The sequence below is a fragment of the Pinus tabuliformis genome, chromosome 1_1, assembly GCF_031772625.1.
Source record: "Pinus tabuliformis cultivar Carrire ecotype Pingquan chromosome 1_1, CPIR1, whole genome shotgun sequence".
Classification (NCBI taxonomy): Eukaryota; Viridiplantae; Streptophyta; class Pinopsida; order Pinales; family Pinaceae; genus Pinus; species Pinus tabuliformis.
Window position 1 is genome coordinate 507,808,112 of NC_142297.1, and position 19,548 is coordinate 507,827,659.

General features: G+C 41.8%; 1 protein-coding gene across 1 annotated transcript; it reads right to left on the reverse strand.

Moving 5' to 3' along the window:
• Window positions 1-7,500: 7,500 nt before the first annotated feature.
• On the reverse strand, window positions 7,501-12,183 carry LOC149214016 (uncharacterized). The gene is made up of 4 exons (XM_089390837.1): window positions 11,492-12,183; window positions 10,302-11,400; window positions 9,736-10,164; window positions 7,501-9,584 (listed from the first exon to the last, which is right to left on the reverse strand). The coding sequence occupies exons 1-4, from the start codon at window positions 11,998-12,000 to the stop codon at window positions 7,545-7,547; spliced, it is 4,077 nt and encodes a 1,358-aa protein (XP_089246963.1). The 5' UTR covers window positions 12,001-12,183; the 3' UTR covers window positions 7,501-7,544.
• Between the last annotated feature and the right edge of the window lie 7,365 nt (window positions 12,184-19,548).

The window sequence follows — 19,548 nt, forward strand, 5'->3', positions numbered from 1 at the left end:
CAAAGATATAAGGAGAGGGATGGCTCATTGCTATGGCTTTTGTGGTGTTTCAGTCCAATGTTGTGCTCCCGGTTGGTATTCTACGAGCAAACAGAAGCAACGACGGTGGATTTTCTAAGCAGAGTGGCGGTGATCGATCTTCCCTTCCAATTCTCAGCAGTGTAAATTTATCATTTTTCTTCTCCAAAGGTGACACCCCGTGCTTTTCTACGCATGCACAGTGCGGCCTAAGGTGGTTCGGGTAAGTTGGTATTTTTGGTTACGTTGGAATTTAAAAGGTGCGAGTTGTTGGTCCACTAGAGGCTACTGGAGGTGGTAATGTTGGTGGTGTTGTTGGGAGTGATGATGGTTGTGCATGGAATACTCTATCTCAGGCATTTGTACTGAGAAGTGGCATGCCTTGTGTCTTAGTGGGTGTTTTCTTGTGTGTTGTGGGGATAGCAGAATTACCTCCCTGAAGATCACTGTGGAGGTATGTTGGTGTGGTCTGCGAGAGGCCCCTTGTAACGACCTGCAGTTCTGGGCGCGCGGGTGGAACGTGCGTGCGCGCGGGTAGGTTGAACGAGCTGTGGTTGGACGAAGTGCGAGCTCTCTCTTGAGTATGCGATAGTGTTATGCGCATATGTGGAGGGCGAGCGAGTGTTTATATGCGTGGTGGCATGGCGGTAAACATATGGAGGCCGACCTACATTGACAAAGGGGCCGACATGATATTTGATGGCGTGTGTAGCATGGTGGACGAGTCGGTCGGGTGAGCCAACTCGCCCTGCCATGGGTATATGTTGGTGATGCGTTGAGTCATTTGGATATCACTCATTCGCTCAACATCTTCGCTCTGAGGTAGAGGCGCAGGTCTAGTGCGCAGATCTAAGGAAGAGGTGTAGGTTTAGTAATGTGCCCATTCTTGGGCTTGGTTGCACGGTAAAGACGCGTTTGACTCGGTTGTGGGTGAAGGGCGTGGGAAAGAGCGCCCGGCAGTTAGGTGAGGGCGTGCACGGGTGTGGCGCCCGGTTTGTGCGACGACTTGACATAGGTGTCTTGGCGACTCGGGTGAGCGCCCGCCCGTCGTGCAAGTGTGCACGGTGACTTGGTGAAGTGTTGAGATTGTGGACAAAGGTGTGTCTCGGGTGGAGGCGCCCGTGTGTGGCGACTTGGAGGCGCACCCAAGTTGGGCAAACAACACGATCGTGCGACGAGGTGAACGAAGGGTTGGTGAGTCGTGCAGCGACCATGCGAAGGCGCCAACGAGCTGGGCAACCGAGTTTGCCGAAGATTGTAAAATTGGCTAAGTATGAAACTTGGAGTTCCCAAGTATACTTGTAAAGCTTGTAACTTGTAAAAGATTGTATAATATATTATTGAGCAAACTCATTGTTCAGGGAATTGCCCCTCCCTTTATACTGTGCAATTGTGTTCTTCATTTATAATTGCTGATGATAATGAATGTGTATGGGTGTTCATTGGTATAAAGGATAACACAATAATACTTGGTTGCGAAACACAAACTAAGTAGGAGTAAGTGGTTAGGCGTAGTCCACGAACATAAGTATTGGTGAAAAGAAAGTGTTCGGTGGTGCCGCACTTCGCTAAGAGCAGTTGAAAGACTACCGCCGGCTTGGGGGCGTGACAGGTGGTATCAGAGCTAGTCTGAAGACTTGGAGAAGTCTTGCAGGAAGCCGAAAACTGATTCAAGGTTGAAGAAGCTTGATAGTTGAAGATAGTGAAGCGGTGACTTGTAGGTGAAGGACGCTGCTTCACATACAAGTGGAACAAGAGCTGGCTCAGGTTGCAGGCATCTTGGTGAAGTTGTTGGATGGTAGAAACTAGATCGCAAAGAAGAAGGAAGTTGTTAGAAATGGCAGCTGAATCTCAAGCTGGGTCTAGTCACGGTGCGAAGGATGCTACTATGGCACTTATGGAAAAAGTGTTGGAAAGGATGGAGGACTTGGAAGCTTTCTGGGCTAAGAAGTTGGACTTGTTCGATAAGGAGCAAGAGGCCAATTCGAAGATGAAGGAAGAGCTCGATGAACTCCGGACTCAACACGAGTACACTGATCTTATGTGTACACAACTTGAAGTAAGGGTCAAGGAGGTTGAAGAGGCAAGAGACCAAGGTCTTGCAGAGATCGTGGGCTTGCGAAAATCTCTTGACGAAGCCAGAGATGAGATCGCGGTGTTGAAGAAGGTCGTGAGGCATAACTCAAGTGGAGGAGTGCCTCATGTGAAAGTCAAGGAATTGGAATCTTATGATGGTACAAGGAGTGCAAAGACTCTTGGCAACTTTCTATGGGACATGGAGCAGTATTTGGAACAATTGGGTCTATCTGATGATGAGATGAAGGTCAAGGTAGCTGCTCAGTTCTTGACAAAGGATGCTAAGATGTGGTGGCGAAGGAGGATGGATCAGATTGCCAATGGCAGTGCTGGTGACATTACTTCGTGGGATGAGATGAAGAAAGATTTGCAGACCCATTTCAGTCCTCAGGATGAAACGTGGGAAGCAAGGATGAAAATTAAGTTCATAAAGCACACTGGGAACCTTCAGACATATCAGCAGGAGTTTGCAAGTGCAGTTCTGGAACTTCCTGACATGGCGAAGAGGGACAAGGTGTTCAATTTCATTATTGGGTTGAAGCCTTGGGCACGCAATGAAGTGAAGAGGCAGAGGATTAGAACACTTGAAGAAGCTTTTGCTGCTGTTGACAGGTTGGTGGAGCATTATGATGAGACTTCTGATGATAGGAAGAAGAAGTCCGATAAGCCGAAAGATAAGAAGAAGGATGAAGCTTCGAAATTGGATGATAGTTCGAAGACGAAGAAAGCTTTGAAGTGTTGGATATGTGCTAGACCACATACGGTGAAGAATTGTCTTTCTAAACTGAAAGTGGCTGCGATTGCACAATCTAATGCGAAGAATGAAGAAGCTTCTGTGGGGATGATGCAGATACTTGGTGTTGCTGCTACTACAAAGGTGGTCTCTCGGAGGGATCCTGAGAGGAACAGTTTGGAGTATGTTCAGATGAAGGTTGGAGGTTCTGATATACTCACGATGGTGGATAGTGGGGCCTCTCACAACTTCATGGGTGAAGATAGTGCGAGAAGAATTGGGCTGAAATTTGTACCGGTGAAGGCAAAGATGAAGACAGTCAATTCTCCTCTTGATAATGTTCTTGGTGTAGCTGAAAAAGTGGACACAACACTTGGTGAGTGGACAGGGAAGGTCGACTTCACTATAGTGCAGATAGATAACTATGAAGCTGCACTAGGAATGGAATTCATGAAACAATTTGATGCTATGGTTGTTCCACATTTGAGGAAGCTATACATTTACGATGGAAGGAAAGATGTACCCATTGGTGTTCCAACCATTGGAGTGACAAGGCCTGATTGTAAGTTGGCAGTGATGTAAATGGAGGACGAGAAGCGGATGGAAGATATGAGTAAGCGGTTTTCTACGGTTGAGACAAAGCTTACCGAGCAGTCATTGGTCATCAGGACACTTTCAAATAGTATCTTGGATTTGTCAAGAAGGCTAGAAGTGGTCGAGGATGATGATGATGATGATGAGGCATATGTGAGGCCGAATGTCCGGGAGGAGGATCGGGTCACTTATCTACAGAGGATGGAGATAGAAGATCCTGACAGATGGATTGAGATGATTAGTGAGGGTGAGCCTTCAGGCTCTAACCCCTCCACATCTTCTTAGATGACAAGAAGATGGGGCTCATTGTTAGCTTCTCATGGCAGTGAGTCTTTAAAATAGATTGAGCAGGTATGGCAGATGGTGCAGGGATGGCTTGGCATCAAGCATCATGACATGTTGCAGATGGGATGGAGTTTCCATGGACCTGAGCATGGGTGAGATTCTTGGTGAGTCCGAGATGTGGCAGGAATTCGAGAGAGACTGGTGAAGGCATAAGGATGTTCACTCTCATGGCTTGAGCATGACAGTTGGATTAGCTACCCAACTAGTTCAAACATGGGGTCTGGAAGTGCACGGAGAGATGCTGGCATCAGGCAGACAAGGAGGACAATTCACAGGATGAGGACGACAAATGATGGACATGGGAGTTCTATATATGTTGCAAGGATGTTTGCAGTATGTGGAAGAGTTGACATCATGGACCGAGGATGAGACAGACATTGATGTTGATCTTGGTGGATGGCTACCAGGATGGTATGTTGTCAAGGACGACAACGATTTCAGGTGGAGGAGGATGTAACGACCTGCAGTTCTGGGCACGCAGGTGGAACGTGCATGCGCGCGGGTAGGTTGAACGAGTTGCGGTTGGACGAAGTGCGAGCTCTCTCTTGAGTATGTGATAGTGTTATGCGCCTATGTGGAGAGCAAGCGAGTGTTTATATGCATGGTGGCATGGCGGTAAACATATGGAGGCCGACCTACATTGACAAAGGGGCCGACATGATATTTGATGGCGTGTGTAGCATGGTGGACGAGTCGGCCGGGTGAGCCAACTCGCCCTGCCATGGGTATATGTTGGTGATGCGTTGAGTCATTTGGATATCACTCATTCGCTCAACATCTTCGCTCTATGAGGTAGAGGCGCAGGTCTAGTGCGCAGATCTAAGGAGGAGGTGCAGGTTTAGTAATGCGCCCATTCTTGGGCTTGGTTGCACGGTAAAGACGTGTTTGACTCGGTTGTGGGTGAAGGGTGTGGGCAGGAGCGCCCGACGGTTGGGTGAGGGCGTGCACGGGTGTGGCGCCCGGTTTGTGCGACGACTTGACACGGGTGTCTTGGCGACTCGGGTGAGCGCCCGCCCGTCGTGCAAGTGTGCACGGTGACTTGGTGAAGTGTTGAGATTGTGGACAAAGGTGTGTCTCGGGTGGAGGCGCCCGTGTGTGGCAACTTGGAGGCGCGCCCAAGTTGGGCAAACAACACGATCGTGCGACGAAGTAAACTAAGGGTTGGTGAGTCGTGCGGCGACCGTGCGGAGGCGCCGACGAGCTGGGCAACCGAGTTTGCCAAAGATTGTAAAATTGGCTAAGTATGAAACTTGGAGTTCCCAAGTATACTTGTAAAACTTGTAACTTGTAAAAGATTGTATAATATATTATCGAGCAGACTCATTGTTTAGGGAGTTTCCCCTCCCTTTATACTGTGCAATTGTGTTCTTCATTTATAATTGCTGATGATAATGAATGTGTATGGGTGTTCATTGGTATAAAGGATAACACAATAATACTTGGTTGTGAAACACAAACTAAGTAGGAGTAAGTGGTTAGGCGTAGTCCACGAACATAAGTATTGGTGAAAAGAAAGTGTTCAGTGGTGCCACACCTCGCTAAGAGCGGTTGAAAGACTACCGCCGGCTTGGGGGCGTGACACCCCTTGTGGAGCTTCGGCTAGGGGTGAGATTAACTCATCCATTCTATCTCATTTTCTCAAGCTCTCGGTGCTTTCCGAAAACTTGGAGTGCACAATTGGTGGAGTGGCAGTAGTCGAGTCATTATGTGTGGTTGTTTGTGGAGTATTTTGGGTGATGGGAGGTCTAGGCTCTAGGTGAGGCCCTCTTGTCAATTTACAGTGGGTCGAGCCGTGAAATTTGTCAGTGGCTCCAACACTCTTAAGTCGGGTATAGGTAGTGGTGTTGTTGGTTTTTTCAACATGCGACCTTCCCCTCGCGGTGGGTGTTCCTCCCTCCTTACCAAGCCAGGTTTAGTTGGGCACGGGCAGCAGGGCAAGCCAATTCAATCTGTGAAGCTGAGATTGGTGGTAGCTGGGACGCGCCGGGGTGGCGAGACTGTCAGCCGCTCCCGACAGATGGGTGTTGGAGTGCATGTTGGTTGTGGTGGTAGCGAGTAGGCGACCCATCATGGAGGGTGGTCTCAGCAACCTCAGTGATGTGGTGGTGTGCGGCGTCGTGGTAAGGTCAACCGGGGGTCTGGCAAATGTTCAACTCCCAACTTGCGGGTAATTCAACACTGTTGTCTAGAGAATTGTCGTGAGCTAATTCAAACTTTGCTAGATTGGGTGAAGTCGGTTGAAAGGATCTAAAGGGAGGAGCATGTTGAGCTAGTGGCCACCCTGGATAGGATGCACTACTTTCAGTGCCAGGTTAAAGAGCGCATGGTGGTGGCCTGACATGGCCAAAACCATCTTTCATAAAAAGTGGAAACGTTGGAGACATGGATGGCGCACTTTGAAGGGCATGTCCAGTGCAACTTTCGCCCTCCGCCTCCTCTAGGAACAACCTTGGATAACCCAACGTCCATCACGTCGGATGACTAGCATGCCCTCAGGTGTTTTCTATGTGTTGTTTGTCTTTTGGTGTCTTTGGCCTTCCCGTTTATGGACAATGTCCTTAGTCTCGTTTTTGTATTTTTGTCACATGCTACAAACAATGGTCAACAAATGTGGTTTGGATGAGCCCACCAATTTTTGTTACTCTCGATGTATATCTCTTTTACCAAATGAAAATGCAGTGAGGGTGAGACCACCAATTTTTGTTACTCTCGATGTATATCGCTTTTCCTAAAGTAATAGAATGTTGACTTTAATATCTATATATATATATATATAATGAATGAAAAATTATATAAAAATGGTTTAATTATGAATAAAAAATATTATAAAATTCGGAAGAAATTTTAGATTTCTTTGGAAGCCATTCACCTTTATAAGCAATTTAATGTGAGCAAACAGTGCACTCGTAACTAAGAAAATATATTGAATTTATGTTTTTTTTTGTCATATTTATTTATTTAGGTTGAAGATACCTCCAGGTTCCAATATGCTCTTCAGATCTAAACTTGAAACTAGATGAGAACTGAACCTCGTGAAATCTACACTTTTAAGCGTATAGAATTTTCAAATCATCCATAAATTTGATAAAATTAAAAACTATCCATTAAAAAACAAAAATAGTAAATACCTGTTAAATTCGACCGCTGCCCCAGCCTACCCCCTATCAGCGGTACCCATAAAGTGGCCTCCGACCGCCTGTCAAGAACTTCGGCTTCCGACCACAGTGCATTCGCCCGCATGTCGAGATCTTCGACTTCCCACGGCATTGCGTTCGCTCGCATGGCAAGACCTTCAGAGCACCCGCAGAGAAGTTGTCTATAAGAAGTTAATTATGGCTTAAGAGTTCATTATTTATTCCTTATAACTTATTGTAAGCTCAATTTTTCAACAAACAATAAATCTATATATATTAATCTCTGTAGACTGTGAAGGATATTAATACATAACGGATTCAATGTCTAATTTTCAATTGTCATGGACTGTGATGCGTCCAATGTTGATCCTTCGAACGAACCAGTCTGCTCAGAGCGGCGAGAGTGGGGAGATGGGCGGGAGGAGAGTGGGGAGTTGGGCGGGGAACCAGTCTGCTCAGAGCGGCGAGAGTGGGGAGATGGGTAGGAGGAGGCGGGGGAGAGAGTGGGAGATGGGCGGGGGGAGGCGGGGGGAGAGTGGGGAGATGGGCGGGGGGAGAGTTGGGAGTTGGGCGGGGACAAGAAATGGGGGGAAGACCGGCCAAGGGAGAGAATGGTGTCCACGGCGGGGAGAGTGGGGTGTTCATCAGGGAGAGGATATGCCTGGTGATCCTTCGACCGAACCAGTCTGCTCAGCGCGGCGAGAGTGGGGAGATGGACGGGGGGAGAGTGGGGAGTTGGGCGGGGGCAAGAAATGGGGGGAAGACCGGCCAAGGGAGAGAATGGTGTCCACGGCGGGGAGAGTGGGGAGTTCATCAGGGAGAGGATATGCCTGGTCGGTCCAGGGCGAGAAGTTTGAAGCCGAGGACGTAGCGAAGAAGGGCCAACGAAATTCAATCGCTCCCCCAGCCTGGCCTCCATGAGCAGTGCCTCTAAAAGCGGCCTCCGTCTGCAGTGTGTTCGCCTGTCCGTAAAGAACCTCAGCATCTGACCGCAGTGCGTTCGCCCGCCAGTCATGATTTTCAGCCTCCAATCGCAGTGCGTTCGCCCGCCTGTCATGATCTTCAGCCTCCGATCGCAGTGCGTTCGCCCGCCTGGCAAGACCTTCAGCATTTGCCAACGGTTCGTTTCCCGCCATAAAATTCGCCGACTGCTCCTGCGGTTCGTTTCCTCCCATAAAACTTCTCGATTGCTGCTCGTTTCTCCCCTGCAACTGCTGTTCGTTTCCCCGCCTGAAATCTTCAACCTCCCATTGCCGTTCGTTTCTCCCTTTAAAATATTGGGCTTCTACTTCCTGTTCTTTTTCCAGATAAAAGCTCTCCACCTGCAACTCATGCAACTGCTCTTTCCACAACTTTAAATCTTTAAACAATTCCAATTCTATCAAATCGCTGGGAGGAGCTTCAGAGCTTGGTGTTCGAAGATTAGTTGCATCTGCAAATCTCCTTATGCTCTTAAGACTGCAACATCCAGAAACCCGGAGATGCACCAAAGATATCAACGTTTCAACACCTGACAACTCCTCCACTGTTTTACAGTTTCTCATGTCCAGTTCTCTAAGTTTTGCTAGACCATAAAACCCTGTTATTTTCTTTAATACATCACATCCATTCAAATCCAGCAATATTAGTGTTGTGGGCAATGTTCCAACCTCCTCCAGTTCTAAACAATCGCTGATGTCCAGCTGACGCAGGTTGGGGCAAACGCCTTCAGCAAATGATAATTCCCTTATTCTTGTGCCATGCAGGTCTAACTGTTTGAGTCGAAGAAGCATGCCCTTGTGAATAGAAGAGTCCAACAATCTGCGTTCACTCTGCTGTGCTGATGCATCTTCTCCCTCAACGTTTTCCACCTTGCCAAATGGCACTTCACGCAGAGGACATTTAGTTACTTTTAAAACTGTAAGACTCTTTAACTCTCTTAAACTTGCTGGTAAATACTCTATTCTTCCACAATCGATTTTGAGATCCGTCAATCGATTCAACTCTGCAACTGAGTCCGGCAAACATTTCCAAATCCCACCAAATAGTGTCAAGTGCTTTAAGCTCTTTAGCTTACCAAGTGAAGGAGGCAGCATTGCCATAGAGGATTCCTGAAAGGATACTCTCAGAATTTCCAAGTTACTTAAGTTTCCAATATCACATGGCAATTCTTTAAGGTTCGCATTCCACAAGGAAAGTTTTTCCAGGGACCACTGACGTGTAACCTGAGGAGGCAATATTTCTACTTTCTGACAATCTGAAAGGTCTAAGCTTTCCAGCGTTCTGATATTTCCTAGAGTTTCTGCACCGAGGATCAACTGCGAGCAACCCTTCAAATAGAGATGTTTAAGTCCAGTTAAACTCCCGAAGGAATGTGGCAGCGTTTCCAAACGGGAGCACCCATACAAGCTAAGATACTGAAGGTTTGTAAGATTCCCAAAAGAGTTTGGCAGCGTTTCTAAATCGCAGCTACCAGTCAAATTAAGATGTTGGAGGTTTGAAAGATTCCCAATCGCATTTGGCAGTAACTTCATGCTTACGCGCATTCTCAAATGTTTCAGGGAGCGGAGAAGAAAGAATTCTTCTGGCAGTGCTTCGATAGTGCATCCCAGTTCAATCTTTTCCAGGTGGTTCAACATCCCAATAGACCTTGGCAACTGTAAATGGGCTACATCAATATTCAACTCCCTCAACTGAATAGGTACCTACAACGAATTGTTCGTTTTAAATTTAAAAACCTCTACTTGCTATGAAAGGAGAAAAATACACAAAATCTTTTAGTCACTGAAAAGAACCATAACGCAACACACAAACTTTTAATTACCGAAAGGAACCAGACCGCAACAAAAGAGTTACCTCACTGCCACTCTCCCACAGTGTTTCCAAGTGGCTATCGCCGCCAAAGATTTCTAAAACTCTCAAGTTCTTTATTGGAATACTCGAAGGCAAAGAAAAGTAGCGACACGGCCGATCAGAGGAAACAAGAACTTCTGAGCTCCCGAGACGGGAGGAAGAAGCAATTTCCGAAACACTTTCCGAGAACCCATGTGAGAAAGATACACTTTCCGACACACCTTCCGAGACATGTGACGAGATCCGATTGAAGGAAGAGAAATCCCACCGGAGCCATAGAAGATTTGACCATCTCAAGTGATTGGATAGGCTTTCACACCATTCACCTTGAACTCTCAGCAGCTGCAAGCCGCGCAGATGAACAAAAGGATTGCCGATCTCCAGAGGATTTTCCAAAGAAATGCCTGATGTTTGTAAGTTAATTCCGCGTACCTAAATTGTTGAGTGAAAACTGTTAGAAACAATAATAATTCAAAAGATGAAAAACAGCTTAAATTGACCATAAATTTAAGAACAGCTTAAAGATGAAAAACAGCTTAAATTGAATGTGTAGTGGTTCAAACACATACCGATGATTGGGGGAACACATTACAGAAGGCGTTGTGTGTTGAGCGCCAAAGACGAACCTTAGGTTCTTTCACTGCCCAAGCTCTGCCCAAGTCTCGAAGATGAGAATGCATTCTTATACAGTTTCTGTGGTCGACCTCTACGAGATACTTGTTCTCTAGGTTCCGAAAACCGATGGATCCTTCCCAGTTAGATGCGTCCCATAGTTTGATGGCCTTCTCTCTGTTTTCTCCTATGAAGAAACAAGCAATATCTAAGAAGATCTCTCTCTCTTGCTCATCAAGGCTATCAAAACTAATTTTAAGTCTGCCTTGTACATCACTGGGAAGTACTTTGGATATTTTTTGTAACAGGGCTCTCCAATACCCCAAGTCCTGGCTTTCCGAGTAAAGATGAGCCCCTATCACTTTCAGAGATAACGGCAATCCTTGGCACTGATCCAAAAACTGGCTAACAACTTCTTCAAATCCTACAACAGGGTTAGACTGCTGAAAAGCGTGCAAGCAAAATAGCTCTCGAGAATCTTCTCTATTCAGACCTTTCAGATTATAAATGGACGAGTTCATTCCACAGCTTTTAAGAAGAGCCTTATTGCGAGATGTAACTAAAATTATGCTACATGAACTAAGGCTATCCTTCAGCGGTGAAAATAATGCCCGCATCTGCTCAACAGAATCCACATCATCTAGAATTACGAGAACTTGAGAATTCGGGACTTGACATTTTAACATCGCTATGCCTTCATCAATGCTATTCATCGTCTGAGCCTGTCCAGTCAAGTCCTCGTAAAGTTTACCTTGCAACGATGTTAAAGAACCCCTAGATGCAGCTTCTCTCACGTCAAACAAAAAGCAAGATCGATCATACTCTGATCTCTTACGGTTAAAGAACAGTTTCGCAAGAGTCGTCTTGCCAACTCCACCAATGCCTGCTATCCCTGCAATCTTGACTTCCTCGCTGTGATGTTGTGACAACACAGTCCATTCAAAATCTTGTAGCTTTCCTTCTAACCCAGTTTGATATGTGGCCACCTCCAAAAGGGGTTTTCTGGCCCTTTTCTGCACCAAGTGCAAAACCCTATCCACGAGCTCCCCCTCGTCCCTGTTTATTTACAAATACTTAACTAAAGCTGGTGAGAAACACGCTTAAAGAACTTAAAGGTCAATCGGGAAAAAGTAGTTAGAAATCTTACCCATTACACTCCTGCAGTTCCAAACCGCTTATATCTGCAACGCTAGAAAGGGCCTGTCTCCATTTTTGAACAGTGTTAGGTTCGTATCTCTTTTTCTTTTCTAGCTGGCGAAGGGCTTCAGCATACTTTCCGCAATTGCCTTCATCCTGCGTCCTCCGAAGTTCAGAAGGATTAACATGGTAAAAGACAGGGATAATGGTCGCCCCCGACTTCAGCATCAACAGGAGCTCGTCTAGACACCATTTTGACTCCGCATATCGTGGAGAGAAAATAGCCACATGAACAGAGGCCGTTGCAATAGCTCCTTCAATTTGACAAGTTATATTTTCCCCTTCCTGCATTTCTTGCTGGTCTAGAAACACTCTGAATCCAGAGGAAAGAAGCCGTCGGTAGAGATGACTGGAAAAGGTTTTCTTAACATCCGGCCCTCTATGATTGAGGAAAACATCGTAAATATAATTGCTGTTGGGAGTTGCAGAGGAAGAAGCCAATGTCTGATTATTCGCCATTTCTTGTATTTAGGACTGATAAATTGCACTGGGCACGGAGATGAGAAGATGAAATGCCAAAAGGGGCAGACTCAGTGTGAGAAGAGGGAGGGATGGCACGGAGATGAGAAGATGAAATGCCAAAAGGGGCAGACTCAGTGTGAGAAGAGGGAGGGATGGCACGGAGATGAGAAGATGAAATGCCAAAAGGGGCAGACTCAGTGTGAGAAGAGGAAGGGATTTGAGCGATCAGTTGATCTGACAAGTACTAAACTGCTTGCTAATAAAAGTTAGCTCTGTGCAGGTCATCTCTCATATTTATTATTGTTAAATATTTAACTTCGGTGCGTTATTGTCCCTTTATTTCAAGAAAGCCCTATTTGTCCCTTTATTTCAAGAAACCCTATTTCCAACCCTATTGCATAGTAAACAATATAGTATAGTAAATGTTGTTTGATATACGATTGATATAACACGCCAATCTTATTACTATGCCAATCTTATTGCATAGTAAATGCTGTTTGACATGGAGTTGATATAACATACCAGTGATGAAAGAGAAAAAAAATAACAATATATTATATCCTGTTATATCTACCTTAGGTCAAGCCGCATTTACTATACAATAGAGTTGGAAATAGGGCTTCCCGTTTATTTCATGGTAGGATGACATAGAATTTCATGGTGCGATGACATAGGATATGGTCTGGCTGTCATCTTTTAACCGTTTATTGGATCGGTCATTAATAAAATTAACCAATGACTTGAATGTTTTTTTAATATCTTTTAACCGGGCCACCATGTCATTGAAAAAAAGTTCAGAGTTTGACTGAAATATAAGATATGTACCCTTAAATTTGACGTATTATCCAAAAATGTATATTTTAATTACTGTATTATTAAAAATACTTTTCTTGGAATTGCAAAAGATTCTCATGGTTCTGCTCGTTATTTTTTATTCAAATATGTTTTTTTAATATCTTTTTATCGGGCCACCATGTCATTAAGAAAAAAGTTCTGAGTTTGACTGAAATATAAGATCTGTACCCTTAAATTTGACGTATTATCAAAAAATGTATATTTTAATTACTGTATTATTAAAAATACTTTTCTTGGAATTGCAAAAGATTCTCATGGTTCTGCTTTTAAACGCTTGAGTAGTTTGACGAGATTGTTCTTTGACTGGAAAGTTATAGAAATTCTTGTTATATTTTGAGAAAATTTGGTAAGAATTTTTGTAAATACAAGTTATAGTTGTTAAATTTCAAAATCTTAAATGTTCTAGATTTTTTTGATGATGCTAAATCTATTTCCACGTCAAAAACACGATCAAAAATTATCTCTACAAAAAATTTTGAAATCTTTTAATTAAATTCCAAACACTGTTGACCTCCGCGTGCATAAACTACTCCATTTTAGACACTGAGTTATAAATGCAATAATGCCACTGAAAGGACTCCGACAAAGCCTTGATATTTTTATACGCGTTTCAAATTCTCACCGTTTCTTAGCTGGTCTTTGTGAGGGATACAAAGATGCGACAATGACATTAACAAAGCTTCAATAAGTTTTTGCTTTTTCCTTCAATCGAGAATGAGAAAAACCTTCCTGAGAATTGACAAAGTCATCAAATATTTTAAATTTGTATTTATTTAAAATTCAAATAGATTTTTACACATAATTAATATTAAGAAAATATTTATTTTTTTTTGATAATTTGGTCACTAAAAAGTTTGTTGATTGTGAACAAAATCTTGCACGGCCCAAATTAATATGTGAGCTTTGTTCCTAGCTTTAACAATGTACTAATCATAACATTTTTGAAATTTTACTTGCTTATTTCACTCAGGAGTACAATAAAATTTTATTTAAAGGTAGGAGTTTGCTTCCGTGTCAACAGAAATTTTGACAAATGGTTTTAATGAGATTTTCTAGGGAGGGAAAACTATTTAAGTTATTTATTTATTAATTTCAATAAATAATATAGAATATTAATTTTTTTGGGTTTGGAGCGGTATGTTTTAAAATTATTTTGGCTTGGTTAAGAGTTTGTTTTTTGGACTAAGAAATAGGTTAACGGTCCAAAACAAAGAGACATGTGGCCAGAGTGAAAGCGTGCCTCTTAATAACCACCAACTAGTTATTCTAAGTGACACAACTTTCCTTGAATAATAAAGATGACTACTAGTTATTTCAAGTGACATAACTTTCCTTGAATAATAATGATGAGTCATCATGCATTAGTTATTAACAACTACAAATAATTGTCCTCACAACTGGTTTGACAACTAAATTATTTTATCTCTCAGGTTTCTGCAATCTTCATAGGTGTGTAGATCATCTTTCGGATTCATTGCATTAGGTTATTGTTGCTCGACGTTTCGAACCATCAACGGTGGTTCATCTTCAAGAGAATTTGTGAACACTGGTCTTATTTTTCAATTTAATAAATAGATGTAAGAGATGTAAGAGATGTATTGCCGACAGATATTAGGGTGGTTAATTTTAGCAAAGGTTGGAATAACTGATGAATTTCTGCATCTCTTCAAGAATGTAAGATCACTCTTCTTCTTCGTTAAGCATAATCTGTATCGTTCAAAACTGCGAACTTTTATCATTGCTTCCCTTCCTTACTGGGTGATTATTTTATCTCTTAGGTTTCTGCAATCTTCATAGGTGTGTAGATCATCTTCCGGATTCATTGCATTAGGTTATTGTTGCTCGACGTTTTGAACCATCAATGGTGGTTCATCTTGAGGAGAATTTGTGAACACTAGTCTTATTATTCAATTTAATAAATAGATGTAAGAGATGTATTGCCGACAGATATTAAGGTGGTTAATTTTAGCAAAGGTTGGAATAACTGATGAATTTCTGCATCTCTTCAGGAATGTAAGATCAGTCTTCTTCTTCGTTAAGCATAATCTGTATCGTTCAAAACTACGAACTTTTTTCATTGCTTCCCTTCCATACTGGGTGATTATTTTATCTCTTAGGTTTCGGCAATAATCTCTTACATCTATTTATTAAATTGAATAATAAGACCAGTGTTCACAAATTCTCCTGAAGATGAACCAGCGTTGATGGTTCGAAACGTCGAGCAACAATAACCTAATGCAATGAATCCGGAAGATGATCTACACACCTATGAAGATCGCAGAAACCTAAGAGATAAAATATAAACCCAGTATGGAAGGGAAGCAATGAAAAAAGTTCGAAGTTTTGAACGATACAGATTATGCTTAACGAAGAAGAAGACTGATCTTACATTCCTGAAGAGATGCAGAAATTCATCAGTCATTTCAACCTTTGTGAAAATTAACCACCCTAATAAGTGTCGGCTACACATCTATTACATCTCTTACATCTATTTATTAAATTGAATAATAAGACCAGTGTTCACAAATTCTCCTGAAGATGAACCACCATTGATGGTTCGAAACGTCGAGCAACAATAACCTAATGCAATGAATCCGAAAGATGATCTACACACCTATGAAGGTTGCAGAAACCTAAGAGATAAAATAATCACCTAGTACGAAAGGGAAGCAATGAAAAAAGTTCGCAATTTTGAACGATACAGATTATGCTTAACGAAGAAGAAGACTGATCTTACATTCCTGAAGAGATGTAGAAATTCATCAGTTATTCCAACCTTTGCTAAAATTAATCACCCTAATATCTGTCGGCAATACATCTCTTACATCTATTTATTAAATTGAATAATAAGACCAATGTTCACAAATTCTCTTGAAGATGAACCACCGTTGATGGTTCGAAACATCGAGCAACAATATCCTAATGCAATGAATCTAGAAGATGATCTACACAACTAAATTATTGTGAAATTTTACCAGAATTTGATATGTAATATTAAAGAACTATGTTTTTAAGAAACTCTCCACACTTTCTTTCATGTTATGAATTCCTGCCGATTTCTCTTTTCAATATTTATCATGATTTTTCTGGACATTTTCTCACAGTGGAAGACTTCCTAATGTCTGGTCGATGACCACCAACTAACACTTTTCTTTTTCTCTGGGTCCACATCCGCTTTTATTCATTTCATACCACACCCCCAAGAATTTCTCAAACACTTCTTCGCACTTTCTTTCATCTTCGTGACGCACTTCATATTGCAATTTCAGAGTTTCTTTCAATTATCCACTAACTTCCCTTTTCACATTGTATTTCATTCATGCGTTCTACAGGTGGGAGAATTTCCTGTGCCTTTCTTCACATGTATACTGCATTTTCTAACGGTGGAAAATTACTGAATTTCTTTGAAAGATTTACTTTGTGGGTTTTTTTTTTTTTTTCTTAATTACTTTAAACCCCTTAACCAAGATCTACTCCTTTGTAAGAAATCAAAATCAATGCACAGCGGAACTTACTCTCCATCTTCAAAGGCTCCTGGTCTTGACTTGAGTTATTGGCTCTTGAATCCTTCCAAGAGCTTGCAATCCTTTTCTCTGGCTATCCCAAATGACAGAGTATCTAGTCTTCAATGGAGCAGACAATTTTTTCTGAGTGATTGCAAGCCTTGGAGACTCAGCCCTTTTATAGCAGTGCAAAACCCCAATCCTAGGGCAGCCTAAAATTTAGCTGAAACAAGTCTGTCAAGAAATCTGAAATTTCAGATTTTGAAATCAATCAATCAATCAGAATAGATTCTGATTTCCTTATTCAGCTCAAATTTATTACTGCTATTATTTTTAATCAATTATAATCGGTCCATTAACAATTGTAATTGATTAACATTATTCTATATGTATTTGTATCCAAATCCTTATTTAAATACGTATAATGCCATGATTTAATTAATCACATTATTTGGCATATTTTAATCATTACATAAATGTAATTTCGCTGACAGTATTTGACATTATAATCACAATGCACGTATGTCCAACTTAATATTTGTAATTAGACGTCTCTAAATCCAACAATCTCCCACATGGACAAGTGCAACCTTTTGATTATATATCCTTAACTTTATTGCATGCAACTTTTCTGTATTTACTTATCGTATTTCTTAAACAATTCCGTCCATCAATTATGCTAACAAAGGACTTAAGCGGCATTTGTCACATTTATTCGCAACTAAACTGACATAAATCACGCTCCCAACATAACTGAATGACATGAATTTGATTTGGACATATAGTTTAGAAATTTCACGCAAGTGTGATTAGACGTGCCTATTTCTAATTGAGTCACCTTTACTTTACTTTATGAGGCCAAAAAATTTAAACTTTAAAGAAAGAAATAATGAACTTGAAACTGAATGCAACTTGTATATATCATCAAAATTGTTTACAATTGCATTACATAGAACATCAAAAAACAGAACTTAAAACATATTCAGACTCCCACATTTTTCTAATTATCCTAAACAGATATTACACCCATACAAGCAACATGTTGGTGAAACTTCTTGGGTGGTAATCCTTTAGTAAGAGGATCCGCAATCATGGAGTCTGTACCTATGTGTTTTATACATAATTCATTATTCTGCACTCTCTCTTTTACAACCAAAAACTTAATGTCAATGTACTTCGACTTTGACGAACTTCGGTTGTTGGTTGCGTATAACACTGCTGAATTGTTGTCACATAATAATTTGAGTGGTTTCTGAATAGAATCCACAATTTTCAGACTTGTGACGAAGTTCTTCAGCCATACGCCATGATTAGATGCTTCAAAACATGCAACAAATTCAGCTGCCATAGTGGAGGAGGCTACCAATGACTGTTTAGCGCTCTTCCATGACACAGCACCACCTGCCATCATAAAGATGTATCCTGATGTTGACTTCATGCTGTCGACACATCCTCCAAAATCAGAATCGGTGTATCCAATGACCTCGAGCTGTTCCGATCTCCGAGACGTGAGCATATAGTCCCTTGTTCTCTTTAGGTATCTCAACACTCGCTTGGCTGCCTTCCAGTGTTCCATACCTGGGTTACTCAAATATCTCCCTAGCATTCCGGTAATGAACGCAATATCCGGATGCGTGCATACTTGTGCATACATGATGCTACCCACGGCTGAGGCATAGGGAATATCTTTCATGAGGTTTTTATCTAAGTCAGTTTGGGGACATTGTTTCAGACTAAACTTATCTCCTTTTGATATAGGGGTATCTCCTGGTTTGCTGTTTTTCATGCCAAATCTTGTTAGAATCTTATCGATATAGTTCCTCTGGGATAACCTCAGAATACCTTGAGATCTATCTCTAAGTATTTCAATCCCTAGAACAAATGATGCATCACCAAGATCTTTCATTTCAAAGTTCTTAAATAAAAAATTCTTATTTTGATGCAACATGTCCTTATCGTTACTGGCAAGCAATATGTCATCTACATATAAAACCAAGAAAATAAATTTACTCCCACAGAACTTAAGGTATATACATTCATCTACTATGTTAGACTCAAAACCAAATGAGCTAATAACTTGGTGAAACTTATAATACCATTGTCGAGATGCTTGTTTTAGCCCATAGATAGATTTCTTAAGTCTGCAAACCATAGACCCTGCATCACCTGATACAAAGTTTTCTGGCTGCTTCATATAGATCGTTTCATCAATGTCACCATTGAGAAACGCCGTCTTTACATCCATCTGATGAAGTTCTAAATCATAATGTGCTACAAGCGCCAATATAATCCTTAAAGAGTCTTTCGATGAAACTGGAGAGAAAGTCTCTTTATAATCAATGCCTTCTTTCTGTGTGAAACCTTTCGCAACAAGACGTGCCTTGTATTTTTCAACATTGCCTTTAGAATCCCGCTTAGTCTTAAATATCCATTTACAACCAACGGGTTTCTTGTCTTTAGGCAACGGAACGATATCCCAAACGTCATTGTCATACATAGATTTCATCTCTTCATTCATGGCATTAATCCACATTTGAGAGTTAGAGCTTTCCACAGCTTGTTTGATATTAACAGGATCATTTTCAAACATGCCAATGTCAAACTCATGTTCTTGAAGATATGCATAATCCTTTGATTGTGTATATCTTTTCTCTCTAGTAGATCTCCTAATTGGCACAGGCTCTAGATTTTCTTGAGGTTCATTTATAACTTGATCTTCAACAGGAGGAAGAACATCATTACCAACTTCTGACTCTCCCACAGGCCCTAAGCCATCAACATTTGTCATGTCAATGTGAGGGTTTGGGTTGGGTTCAGGTCCATTTGTGTTCTCTATTCCATGTTGAGTTTCTAACTGAGTTGTTTGGGATGATGAAGTTTGCACATTGTCAAAAGATGTATTTCTGAACGCAATCGAAATTTGAACAAAACTAGGACTTTGGTCCATAGTCTCATTCGCATTCGTCTCTTCTTCTTCAAAAATACTATCTTTTGTCATATCTCCCCCCACAAACTCATTATCCTCAAAAAAGTTTGCACTTCCTGACTCGAAAACTGTATGTTCTGTTGGATTATAGAATTTGAACCCCCTAGATCGTTCAGAATAGCCTATAAAGTAACAACTAACGGTTCTTTCGTCCAGTTTCTTTTTGCTTGGTTTATAAGGCCTAGCTTCACATGGACATCC

Coding starts and splice junctions, on each gene's coding strand:
- LOC149214016 (XM_089390837.1), bottom strand. CDS start 12,000: ATGGCGAATAATCAGACATTGGCTTCTTCCTCTGCAACTCCCAACAGC. Junction 11,401..11,491: donor GAACTGCAGGAGTGTAATGG/GTAAGATTTCTA, acceptor GTAAATAAACAG/GGACGAGGGGGAGCTCGTGG. Junction 9,585..9,735: donor TGTGGGAGAGTGGCAGTGAG/GTAACTCTTTTG, acceptor AATTCGTTGTAG/GTACCTATTCAGTTGAGGGA.